A 13954-nucleotide genomic window follows, 5' to 3' on the forward strand; every position below is an offset into this window, starting at 1 on the left:
AAATAGGATAAGTCTGAGTCTGACATTCAAAGCCTCATGCTGTAAAGCTGCATTTTGTAACAGTGAGACTTTGTTTCATACTTTACTATCATGGAGCCGTGGCTCTATTTAATTTAGTGCTTTACAGTTAAACAATTATTAATTTATGGGTTCTGTTTGAGTTTTGCATTGAAAAAAAAAAAAAAAAACAAAGTGTCACGGTGAGGTGTGGATTTGAGCAACAATGAAAAACATGGAAAAAAAAAATGGCCTAGAAAGAGAGAGATTAATAAAATAAAATGTGGCCAGCTAACCGAAGTATATAGTTAATGTAACAAATATACTGTTAATATGACAGATAAATCTGTCATATCAAATTACATAAAAAGTATTAATTTTTCACTCTCTTTTTTTATTAATATAAAAGGTCACACAATAAATAGTGTGTTAAAATTTACGCATCAAACCTAGTTATTTGTTGAAGAATGTAAAGGGATGTTGTGTATGGGAGGCACCTTGTCAAGATTAACTGGGATATCAATTGCAAAGCAACAATGCAGGATAGGGATTGATGACATTGCTAGAGACTTGGAAGGAAAAGTCTTAAGCTAGATTTGGATACTAGTTCTTCTGTTATTCTCAAAATATCTTATTATTATTCACAGAATAACTTAGATAGTCTTAGCTTGAGAATGAATAGACTCTTATATCCAGATCATTTACTTGCAGAATCTTTTACTGCTCTAAAATAAGACGTGGTAAGGAGTGTCACGTGTCATTTTATTTTAAAAAAAAAAAGTAAAAAAACTAGAAATATTATCTTTTCTTATAAAAAAATATTTTTTTTTATTTTTTGAAAACTTAAAAAAAAAAAACCAGTGGTGGCTACCATGGTTTCCTTTTTTTTTTATTTCTTAAAAATTTTTGTGAATAATATAAATTAAATTTTAATAAAAATATTTATTTATTTTTAAGAATATTTTAACAAATGGATGTTGTTTTTTATAACTTAGAGAACACCTCTAGCTGTTGTCAAATACAATGTTTGAATTTTGCCTGCAGCAGTATACACGAAATTAACAAAAAGAAAGAGTTGGTTTAGAAACAAATTATTTATATATATATAATTTTATAAATTAAAAAAATTAAATATAATACATTAGATTATAATATTAATATATTATATTTAATCACGTCAATTTATAAATTATATTTTTTAAATATATCTTCTTCAAATTTCATGGTTATTTTCAGTAATTGTCTTTCACTAGTATGGTAGCATACTCTGATCAAAGTTTTATCATGTCTCTTGGATTTTTACAGTGATAAAGATCCATCATCATAATTTTTTATTAGTTAGTATGTATTTATTCTTTCAGTCCATTGTACTAAACATTTTATTAATGAATTTTACCTTTTGAAGAGGACAAAAAAAAAAAAAAAAAATCTGTCTTCCACCAGTACTGCTAGCTATAATAAATGTAGAGCTTTATAATCAACAGAAGCGATGGAGAATCATACTCTCTCTCAAATGGAGTCAAGAGAAAGCATGACAAAAGTTGGCCCAATTACAATTAAAACATTTGTCTTTATCCTTTTGCCGTTTGTAGATGTTTGCTATGATTGTACGTCTAAAAACTCTTCAAAATGGCTGGCATTATGGGGGGTGGTCTCTCCTTTGTCCTCTTGATAATCAACGATAGAAAGTTTCACCAACTTATATTAATTCTTGAAGCCTATTTGGCCCCCCTCCATATTTTTTTGTCTTTGTAATTGGACACTTCCCCACATCATAGTTTTGTACTATTCGTGGAAATTTATGTGAAAAGACATAATTTATTAGCTCTAAACATTAAATAATTAAATAAGTTTGATATTTTTTTCTAGGACCGGCGGGGCACCACCACCTGCCACCCAACCCCTCATGTTGGACATCCACCTAGCCGGGCCGAAGTCCCTTTACTCAAACCGGAGGGGGAGGGGGGCAGGCAGAGCTAGGGGCGAGGCTTGGTTCGGGTCGAATCGGATCGGGCCCATGCTCGCACGAGGTTTATCTCGTCCACCTAGCCTAGCCCATATATAGACATATACATATATATATTAAAGAAAAATAATTTTTTTAATAAAACAACATCGTTTCAAGGTTTGGTTTAAGATAAAACCTAACCTCTTCTCGTCTCTCTCCCTCTCCCTCTCGCAAGCACGACCACCCCCGTTCTCTACTGAGTATCCTCTCCTATTCTCCTCCTCCTCCTCCTCACCTTCTTCTTCTCCTCCACTTTTTTTCTCCTCATTCTCCAAGCGTGGTTGTGGTTCTTTGCTCATATATGTTATTGTTTTGGTTGTTTTGGATTTTTTTTTGTTGATTTCTTATTTGTTATGGATGGATATGTGATTATGTGGATTTTTTGTGGTTTTTGATATTTTTTATGTTTTTCTAGTTGCTTTTCACTATAGGTGGGCGTTGGACAAGGTGGGGTGAACAGTCGTGGGGGACCAATCCGCCCCTCGGCATCCCACCCGTGGGGGTGGTGCTGGAGTTCAGGGGTGAGATAGGGACACCCCCTATCCGTGGGTATGGGTGTTTTGGTCAATTTCTTATGTAATTAGCTTCAAATATTACTTGGCATTGAAAATTTAAAAGAGGATAAAAGGTTTGATAAGGGGAAAACAAAGTAAATGGAGGACTACCTGAGTTTGGTGCTCCTTTTACATCTGCAAAAGCAGCCACTATCTTCTTGAATATCTCCTGTATTACTCAATTGAGAGAGTTTTTGACATGAAAAGTGTGTGTATATATATATATATATATATATATATAATATTATATATATAGTGCTTGTCTATTTCATCTTACATATGTAAACCGCCTCTAATTTCAACAAAAACATGCATTTATCATTATCATAGGATGACCCAAAGAAGTGAGAGGTCAAGTATATGTGAGTAAAATGAATGATATTATGTTTTGTGTAGCGCAGAATGAATAGGACTTAAGCACTAACTTCATGATTCAATATGTAGTTCCATCGCACATCCAATTAAGATTAATTAAATACGTATATGGGGTTTATGCAACATCACCACTTATCCTAAAAATTTAAATTGATGGGAAGAGATAAATTTTATTTTTATATCTTAACACTCCTCTCGTGTATGGGCCAGACTCATCATCAATGAGTGGGCCCAATAGGTGAAATATTTAATTAAATAGAATAGAATGAAAAGTCAAAATTCAAACTTAGAACCGCTCTGATACCATGTAAAATCACCAATCATCCCAAAAGTTTAAGTTAATGGGAATAGATAGATTTTATTATTTATTTTATATATTAACACTCCCCTCAATGGGTGGCTCAATACGTGGAATATTTAATTAAATGAAGTAGAGTGTAAAGTCAAGGTTTAGACTCAGAACCTCTGTTTCGATACCATGTGCAATCACCACTTGTCCCAAAAACTTAAACTAATGGAAAAAATGAGATTTTATTTTTATATATTAACACTCCCTTCACATTTGGGCCAGATTCCAACTCCTTAATGAATGGGCTCAACATGATGTGTAATATTTAATTAAATAGAATAAAGTGTAGAGCCAAAATTATTAAACGAACAACACTAAAGGTAAGGTTATAAAATCTACATGATATTCCCATCATGCAACGTATGTGGGATGCATGAAAGCTCTGCAACTCTGTACCAGTCATTTGTTATACATCTAGCACAAGAAACTTCTCACCATACGGAAATTAGAGCTTTTCTACAATATGAGTCCGATAGATATAGCATCGGTATCCCGACGATCAATCTATATTTGGTATCCCTTTCACCAAGGAAAAGTCTTCTTGCAATCGATTTCACACATTAAACCGCGCACCAATATTAAATGTAAAGCATTTGTTTAATGAAATAATGTGAATTGAAGATGAAAATGATTTTCGTAAAATAGAGGATCTTATTCTTCTCTTAAAAATTTTTTTCTTTTATTTTTTTTAATAAAAAAAGTTATGTGAGTGTTGATACGCAATTTGATGTGGTACGCGATTTGGTGCGCCAAACCGTTTGTACCTAACAAGTCCATTTCACCAATATCATACTTTCCAGTCCTTCATCCATATTAACAGCCGGTATATGTGTGATTAGTATGTTAGAATATCACCTTATTTTCAAATATCAACCTACTCAGGCTTTATTTTACTTTTTTTTTTTTTTTGGACTGCTAAATGTATGAAAGAAGAAATCTATTCCTAAGCCGGTTGAAGTTACCAACACCACACACTGTGACGTGGCGAACTCGGTCTGGTCGGCCCGTCACGATTTTTCACTTCCCACCCAAATGGGGTTAGTCCCTTCAGAGAGTTTCCACCCCGTTAGTTTCCTCCACATCTCCCTCACTTCCCTTTGTCCGTAATCCACCAAAATCTCATTTCCAAAACCTCAGAGTTTGTTTCATCGCCATGCAGGAAAAGGACCCGCACCCACCAAGCCTCTGTTTTCCCTAGCTCAGATCCGCTGTATCGTCGTGCGAGAAAAGGCTCCACACCCGCTAAGCCTCTGTTTTCCCTAGGCGAGTTCTCTTTCTCTCCTCTACACCTTCGCTCACCGTGGAACATCTAGACCGACACTAGCAAGTTACTCCACCTCCATTTCCTTCACTCTCTGGCCCTCTCGCGCTCGGTTTCTCAAAATCTTGCAGGTTCCACCTCTATTTCCTTCACTCTTTGAATTTTATGCTCACGATTTCTCAACATTTTGCAGGTTACTCCACCTCTATTTCCTTCATTCTTTTATAATTATCTCTTCTCAAATTTTTTATATTTGAGATAGAATTGGATAGGAGCTTAGTTGTAAAACTTGATAGTGCCCCTTTATTGATCAGAAGTTCAATTATCTGCATCTATTCTGCGATACTTGTTAAAGAATTGTGTGGATAGGTCTCTTTGAGCCCAAACTGTAAATTGCATTTCAACAAAGATATTGCATATAATAGACTGCTTTTATTGTCATTTTAAGGAAAACCCAAACAAAGAGGACAGACAAATACAATAAGAACTCAGTCATTACTTCTATACAAACAAACACAAACACTTGGAAGAAAAAGAGGATCTGTAAAATAACTCCAAAAATAACCCAACACCATGTATAGTGAGAGAGAAACGTCACCTGCGAGATGGTGGCGGACGATCGGAGTTTGTTTGGTCAGTCAGCATCGGCAGCAGCACAACATAGTGACAGGACGAACAAAGCACAGTTAGCCAAAGGAGGGCAGAGGGGCAATGCGGGAGAGAGACGACGCAAGGGAGGGGAAAAATTCAAATGGGCGCGTGGAGGAAGAAATTCAGTGAAACGTTCGTTTTACTTGAAGAAAAAAATAAAATAAAATAAAATGTCACATCACCCCGTGTGTGGTGTTGGAGAAGTAAAGGCAAATGGATAGCAGTGCTCATGTACTAAAATAAGGGGATCCCACCAACATCATGACATCCTCAACCCTTTCAAATATCAATTGGAAAAACAATGTAAGAAACGAGAAACGACCCTCAGACTCGATTCCACCACAGCCCCACAGCCAAATAGCTCCACACCAACTTCTAAGTGCTCGTTTGGAGAGTGAAATATGATGAGAATTTTATAAATATTAATAAGATAATTTTTTAATAGTAATGAGATATTTTGAGTTGAATATTTTTTGAATTTTGAGAAGTGAGAGAGAAAAAGTTAAATGAAAAATATTATAAAGTTAAAATATTATTAGAATATAGTTTTATAATATTATTTTTGTTTAAAGATTTGAAAAAGTTGAATTGTTTTTTATTTTTTGTTTAAAATTTAGAAAAGTTGTAATGATTAGTTTGAAAATATTTGTATTTAAATTATGTTTGGGAATGAGTTTAGATGAGATGAAATGATAATTTGAGATGAAATCTATTTCCAAATAAGCCTTGATCAAGAAAAATATATATTAGTCTGCACAATTCATTATTCCATTCACATCTATTATTCATATTATCCATACACCTGTTCTAGAATTAGGTCTAAATCATACCAATTGATATATGTCTTACTCTTATTTGAATAAGTCATTCAACCAAAAGGCATGATGAATCAGGCAATTAATGGACAATGGTCGTTGAACTTTTGAAAACTCCACCACCTTAGGCTGGAAAGTCAAGAGAGCAGGTTAAACCAAATAAGCATATGTTGATTAGAATATATATATATATATATATATATATATATATCTTCAATTAAAATATTAAAAGCAGTAAATGGAAATTCCCCTATCAGATCATTAACGGCTACCAACTACTGCAAAGTTTACAAATATGCATGATATGTCAATAGAATGTGAATTCTGCCACTGTCAATATGAGTTTCTGTGTATCTGTTCGAGGTTTCCAGCAAACAAACATCTGTTTATTTGTTTCTAGATAAAACATCTGTCAAAGCAAGAAGTTTTATTTTTATTAATTTATTTTTTCTCATTTTTTCCTGAGTAAATATATTTACCATACTCAACCAAAAGATGTGTTACTTTTTTTTTTTTCCCTTTCTTTTTAGACAATCTTGGAGAGGGCATCATCATCCTAAGTAGGGATAAGAGTATATATTAGTTCACCATAGGTTGTTTATGATCCACAAAATGTATGATTTGTAATTTATATATTTAGGTTAAATATAAGAGATCTGCTACTCATTATCTCATACACTACATTTTTTTTTTTTATTCCTTAAAAACTAATTGGTTCTTTTACTCATCATTCATACACCATAAATTTGATAAGAAAAAATAAAAAATAAAGAAAATCATGTGCAGGGATGATGAGTAGAATTGCTCTAAGTAAAATATTACTGCTTAAGCAGCTGAGTCAAGGCGCTCGTGGCCTAATGGATAAGGCGCCCGTCTTCTAAACGGAAGATTGTGGGTTCGAGTCCCACCGTGCGTACTTTTATGGAGTTATTATTTTTATAAAAATCCATTTCCATTGGCAAAACTGTCTCGGCCTCGCGGCCCACAGGGCTAATGAATACAGATTGCCACTATCTTCTTTCAGTCCATTTCTTTTCCAAGTAGTAAGCCCATATTTCTATTTTAAGGTCTCCGCATCACATATCATTCATATAGTATAATTAAATTACGTAAAAGATAAATTTTTTATTTTAAATCTTACAAATCAAATTATAACATATAGATGATGTGTGGTGTAGATGCCTTAAAATAATATTTTTCTTCTCTTAAAAGTCCATATAGTTGTAAGCCCATGTGGGCCACTATCTATTCATGTCTACTATGTTAGTTTTATGCATGACATGTATTCCCTAAAAGCCTTGTTAAATACAAGTGGTTTGGCGCACCAAATAGCATACCGACGCTGACATGATTTTTTTTATTGAAAGAAAAATTTTGAGAGAAGAAAAATGTCCTGTCTCACGAAAATCATTTTCGTTTTCAATTCACACTATTTCATTAAACGAATGTCTTACATATCAGCATCAGTATGTGGTTTGGTGTGCGAACTTGCTTACAAGAAGACTTTTCCATCCCGATCCCATAATTGTAGGAATCCACCATCACCGCCAGTCGGTTGTGAGGAATCTAATATATGAGCACCTCGTGCAGTTTGTAACAATAATGCAGAACTTCTTCTCTCTTCCTACATTTCTTTACGCCGAGTTACGGACCCACAAGTTGAGGAGAAAAGAAAGTAGCTGTCGGGGGTTGATGATGTATTTACATTTTAGAGCATCCTTATTGACTTGGCCAAATCAGGAGGTTGGCTAAAATTTGCATAATTGATGTCAAAAACATCCCACATTAAATTGGGTAAATCTATAATAATTTAGACTTTTGCTACAGTGGTTGGCCAAATATGGAAAACCACAATTGATTCACCAATCATTAAAATACTAATTTCTCACTCCAAACAAACATTAAAATATTAGTTTCTCACTCAAGCAAAAATACTATTTGGTTTATAATTAAGAAATTTAGATAGAATTTTAAATGAGTTTAATCAAATATTTTTTATTATTAGCATTAAATGACTTTTGAAAATATGATTTTTTTAATATTAATTTAATTAGAATATAATTATTATTAACATTTAATTGGTAGAGATACAAAATGTGATAAAAATAAATTAAATAAAAAAATTATTAAATTAATAATATTTTATTATTATATAGAGAGTGAATGGATAATCCAATGTGGGGGTTGAATTTAAATAGAATAGGTAAATGTGAAAAAATGTGATATTATCTAAATTTTAAAGATGAATTTAATCAAGCTAATAAAGATGCTCTTACAAGCGTCTGCATGCTCTTTAAGTTGCTTTGTTGGTTTGGGAACCTCTAGAGTTGCTTAAAGGGTGAGTTTTTATTCTTTCATTTTGACAACATTAAGGGAGGTTTGGAGAGTGAATTGAGTTAAGATGAGAATTGAAAGTTTATTAAAATATTGTTTGAATATAACTTTTATTTTGACATTAGAAAAAATTCAATTATTTATTATATTTTGTTTAAAAATTTGAAAATATTGTAATTGAGATCATTTCATTATCCCAACAAGAATGGAGAAAAAAAATTGGTAACGATTTATGGTTAATAAGCGCACCGAATATATGGTTAATTGCTAAAACCCAAATTAATTGTTGGTGATAATTCTTCCCTTTCATGAACCAACCAAACCTTTTCCCTCAACAAAATAACGCTAATAGTGGAAGGCAACCAAAAGAAGTGATTGATTGCATAAAATTAATAAATAATACAACACATCCTTAAAGTGACAAATTAGGGGAACGACAAGCATACCCACTATAGAGGAAGTGAAAACAGCAAGCAGCTTTCCTTGTATAATGGCCCCTAGCAGCATGCCGTAGCCAAGCTTTTACTGACAGTTACAGTAGTAGTAGTATGATTAAAATGTTCATAACAGAATCCAAGTTCTTCTCCGGAGATATCCATCCAACACACATTCCTCAGCTACTTCAGCTATTGACTACCGACACTTGAAAGAAAGAGAAAAAAAAAAATGTATCGTATATTATATTATGATGGACTTGGAAAGAATGGTAACACCTGCCAAACAGCAGCAATCTAAAGAAAGAATCCACTTCTTAAGTGCCACCAAACACCATTTTGCTTTTAGTTGGCAGCTGGTTTTGCAATGGCTTGCTTAACCGCCTCGGCATACGTCCTATGTTGATAGGTGAGTGTTGATTCAAGCAAGTCCCACAAAGAAGTCTTGGGGTTCCAACCTGGAATTTATAACCAATTACCTTCTGTCACAATGCTCCTAAATCTCAATGCTTTTTTATAAGAGAAAAAGAGAAGAAAACAGTCAATACCCAGTTGCCTATTGATTATGGTCATGTCGGGAATTCTCTTGTCGCTATCATCATATCCCACACCATAAAATTCTTGAGAGCTCACATCGACAGTAGGTGCTTCCAGAGATGGTTCCCCACTTACTTTTGAATACACCTGTGCATATTGCAGGTACTGAACTTTTAATTCCCCAAAAATAAAAAAGCATGAAAAACCACTAACATATTCTCATCAGACGTGAATATATTTATATATGTATCTGACACAACCCTTCACCTCAATCATCATTTCAGCAAGCTGCCTAACTGTAACTTCGTTGTTAGGGTTGCCAACATTAAATATTTGACCATTGGCCCTAGCTGGATTTTCCTGAAAGGGAGAAAAATACACAACTCAGCCACCTTTTTTATATGCCAAATAAATTTAAGACGACGTATATTGGACTCACAATCATCAGCAAAACAGCTTCGATTGCATCCTTTATATAAATGAAAGTTCTCTGGGATTCGCCACCATCCACAAGCTTGAGTGGCTCATGACGCAGGAGATTCTGCATTGAGAAGAAAAGAGGACATAATTACAGCAAATAACAAATGAAATGAGTGACCTTCCTTCCCCCTTGAAAGATAATGGAGACAAAAATGCGGCAGAAACATATCATACATTACTAAAGCACGCCAGAACCCTTGGAACACCCTCACTTGGACCGTCGATTCCAGGTATGAAATCCATTCTGGGTCCAATCCAGTTGAAGGGCCTCACAATTGTAAAATCGAGACCATTCTCTGCACCCTCAGCTGCATTTAATAAGAAGAGTCAGAAATATACATTGCACAAACCGATTGAAAAGTAGCCAGGTCATGGAAAATATAGCTAACCATAAATCAGCCTCTCAATCAATTGCTTTGCACATGCATAGGACCATCTCTGCTTCTCAATAGAACCAAAAATGCATGGGGAGGCATCTTCTTTAAGAACATAATATTCAGGATCCTATAACAGATTGGAGACAAAGACTCAGCCCATGGCAAACAAGGAGAATAAGATACAAAATACTAAAAGGATTCAATAAATTGTTTTACAAAATCATTTTATTAATTATCAATAAAACAGGGATAGCACTTCAATATATTATCATGAATCTAATAGTTGCAAATATTTTTTTTTTCCTGTAAGAGGGGATTATTGGTTGATAATATCTAGGCATTTAAACTTTGAGATGTTTATCTGGACCAACCAAAAATGTCGAGGTAACCATTAAGCAACTGTAATGGGCTCCCATAAGACTAGACTAATTGGCGCTCTTTAAAAATGCCCTTTTAACACTACCCCCCCCCCCCCCCCCCCCCCCCCCCCCTCCCCAAGGCCCTTCAACTCTAAAAAGAAAAGAAATGAAAATGTTATCTTCACATTATCGGCCAATAACCCTGAACAACAACATGACACAATAACAGCTACACCTCCATCGTTAAATCAGGATAACATTGTAACATTAATCCGACCAGATCGACCTGAAGGAATTGAACACCCCATTATGTTTTCACGTTAACTTTTTCATACATTTTGGAAGCGGATGATGCTTGACTACTACTACCTTAAGAAACGATGCAATGCATTCAGCTATCAAACTAGCCCCAACCCCTACCCCCACAAAATGAAGTCACAAGCAGCATGCTTTTGGGAAGATGCAGATCGACAAAACAAAGAATACATTAGCAAAACTTTGCAAGGCACACAAGATGGGGGGCCACTACGACAATGGGAAGTGATCTGTCACTACGCAAGAAAAATGAATTGGTAGCTAAACGAGATCAGCTGAAATTCTATGGTTTAGATACAAAACGCATAGATCATGCTTTTGTATATATAACATTCTTTACATAAAAGATATAATGGACAAATAGACAAGCTAACAAAAAGACCTTCGATCACTACCACCACAGAAAACCTCTACCCAGTCATTCGCAGCTGTTCTAATTATTAGCCTTAACTATTGTGTTCACAATGTTGATAATCAGCCACTACTACACAGATATTTTCAAATCTTGATTTATCTTGGAATATAGACATGCAAGAGAGATGTCGCTGACGGATTTATAAAAAACAAGCAATGCTGAACGTCAAACTAGCTGAGTTACACAAAGGAAGATTTTCGCACACAAAAATTAGTAAGAAAAATCAAAGATCCGAATTATATCCGAGAAGAAAGCGAAAGGCTACCTGACGAAGAGGGCTATCTTTAGGAAGGAAGCTCCCAATCGTTTTCCCATACACCTCACAAGTAGAAAAGTGAATGAGACGCTTGCCGTTCTCTGAGCAGTACTTAACCTAATCAAATCACGAACATCGCCTTCAATCAATCCTACCACTATAACAACCAAATCATCGTAAAAGTAACAAAGTACCAACGACAAATCAATGCCAATTGATTAGGAAAACAGAATAAACAAAGAACCGCGCCGAGAACATGCTCGTTCCTATATCTCAATTGACGCGTACCACAGGGAGCGCATCGATGAAATTGCTGTAAATCGTGTCGAGTGGGCGCGTGTTGTAGTCCGCAGGAGTACAAATCGCAGCCAGATTTATCGTCTACGACAAATGCAAACAAAAGTTTAAAAAAAGAAATTCATGAAAAACGAAATTAAACAAGAATTTGCAAGATATGGGATTGAAATGTAGAAAAAAAAAACAGAGAGTAAAAGAGGGAGTGGGAATGGGGACCAGATCTGCCATCTTAATGAGGCCTTCGAGGCGGGAGTCGTTCTTGATGTTGAGGCGGTGGAACTGGATGCGATCGGACCAGGGATGCGAGCCGGCGGGCTCGAGGAGGTGTTTGATCTTGTCGTTGTAGACGTCGAGGGCAAGAACCTTGTGCGGCGTCTCCGCCATCAGCTTCTCGCAAAGGTGGGACCCTATGAACCCTCCGGCACCGATCATGCATATCGTCATCGGCTTTATCGGGTTCCCGTCCAGATCTACCCGCGCCAACGCCATTTCCGAAATAACACTCTCTTCTCTACTTCTTTCTTAATCGGTTTACACTCCCTCTATCTCTCTCTCTCTCTCTCCGAGCGGTGCGGTGTAGTATAACGTGCGCCGAGGGTGAAACGAAGTGCAAAAGGAAGATAACCGGTCTTGCGGGAATTTGGTTCGGGAGGGAATGGAGAGAAATTATTTAAAGCAGAGGAGGGGGAAGGATATTTTTTTTTTTCCCTTTTTTTTTTTTTTTTTTTGAACCAGAGATTCTTTTCTCGAGTACTCTCGCATGTAAGTTTCGATACTCGCATTTTAACGTCGCCACGTGCTCAGTGGCAATGAAAATATTGAGTCAGTTTGTATTCGGAAAATGTATGATCTTATTTTATTAATTTTTTAAAATTTTTATGTAAAATATAATAAATTTTTAAATTTTTTTAAATTTTTAAATAATATTAATATTAAAAAAATAATATTCTAATAATATTTTTTTTTTAATTTTCATCTTTCATTTAAAATTATATCATTTTGAATCCAAACCGACTTTTAACTATTTTTTTTTTATCCAAACCAGCCATTAACTAGTTTTTCTTCTCAAAGGTTCAGAATTATTATTATTTTTTTTTAGAAGAGAGAATTTATTAAATTCGATCAAACGTTGTCAAGAGTGTTGTTGTCATCTACTCTTGTCCAAGTAAACAAGTCATTGTAAGTGCTAATTTATTAACCCGATTCGAATTATTGATGATGTATAAGTTTGGTGGTATGTTATCTTAAATTTATTGAATAAAATCTAATACTTGATTCTTTATCTTAATAATATTTTCATATAACGTTATCTCCAATTATATATATTAATGTAATACATTTTAATTGTTTATACGTCAATCATTTAAGTAAAAAAGACACTTTAAAATATACTACAAGTAGTGTGAATAAGGATGATAGAATCTAGGACGAAAATAACATTTTTTTTATCCAATTATTATGTTAAAAAATACTAATTCTCTGATTACTTTTTCCCAGCAAATCGAGTTTCCCCTGTTTGTTTTTAATGGGTCTTTCAAAAATAATAAGTTACCGTATAAAACACAGTAGAGAAATAATTTTATAAAGAGTTTTGCTATACAATCTTCACCATACTCTATACTTCATGTTTTTTAAAATTTTTAAATTTTTAAATATTTTTTTAATTTTATTCTTTTTAAATTATTTCAAATTTTCTATTCATTATTCATATAATAAATATTTGATAAAAGAAAAAAATAATAAAAATTAAAAAAAATATATAGAGTGTAATGTGTTTGGAAGTTGTGAAGATTTATTCTTTCGTAAAAGAAAAATTAGAGAGAAATAATATGACATTCCTAAATTTCTCTATACTATAGTCACTATTTCTTTATGCTGGCATGTGAACTGGAACTGGAATACCCGTATTGTCCTTCTTGCCAATAATGTTACATAAAAATTAAAAAAATAATAAAATATCTAAGGTACCGTTAGATATAAAAATATCTCATTTTATCTCATCATTACAAATTTTTTAAATTTTTATATAAAATATAATAAATAATTCAACTTTTTCAAATTTTATAATAAAAATATTAAAAATATAATATTTTAATAATATTTTATTCAATTCATCTCATTATTCAAATGAGCTCCTCTC

At 33.9% G+C, this 13954-nt stretch overlaps 1 protein-coding gene and 1 non-coding gene across 2 annotated transcripts; one reads left to right on the forward strand and one right to left on the reverse strand.

Annotated features, from left to right (window-relative positions):
• The first annotated feature begins 6853 nt into the window (after window positions 1–6853).
• On the forward strand, window positions 6854–6926 carry TRNAR-UCU. Its single transcript has one exon. It is a non-coding gene; the product is annotated as a tRNA-Arg (tRNA).
• Window positions 6927–8696: 1770 nt separating this feature from the next.
• LOC121239727 (UDP-D-apiose/UDP-D-xylose synthase 2) lies at window positions 8697–12488 on the reverse strand. The gene is made up of 9 exons (XM_041137031.1): window positions 12031–12488; window positions 11806–11898; window positions 11527–11634; window positions 10185–10299; window positions 9970–10103; window positions 9755–9856; window positions 9583–9675; window positions 9327–9462; window positions 8697–9236 (listed from the first exon to the last, which is right to left on the reverse strand). Exons 1-9 carry the CDS (start codon window positions 12301–12303, stop codon window positions 9124–9126), a joined length of 1167 nt encoding a protein of 388 aa, XP_040992965.1. The 5' UTR covers window positions 12304–12488; the 3' UTR covers window positions 8697–9123.
• Window positions 12489–13954: the final 1466 nt, after the last annotated feature.

This window comes from Juglans microcarpa x Juglans regia, chromosome 7D, assembly GCF_004785595.1.
Source record: "Juglans microcarpa x Juglans regia isolate MS1-56 chromosome 7D, Jm3101_v1.0, whole genome shotgun sequence".
NCBI lineage: Eukaryota > Viridiplantae > Streptophyta > Magnoliopsida > Fagales > Juglandaceae > Juglans > Juglans microcarpa x Juglans regia.

Bases quoted from the DNA above. Each gene is read 5' to 3' on its own strand.
- LOC121239727 (XM_041137031.1), bottom strand. From the start codon at position 12,303: ATGGCGTTGGCGCGGGTAGATCTGGACGGGAACCCGATAAAGCCGATG. The intron at 11,635-11,805 runs GTACGCGTCAAT...TGATTTGATTAG, and splicing joins TCATCGATGCGCTCCCTGTG to GTTAAGTACTGCTCAGAGAA. The intron at 10,300-11,526 runs GTAGCCTTTCGC...AATCTGTTATAG, and splicing joins AAGATAGCCCTCTTCGTCAG to GATCCTGAATATTATGTTCT.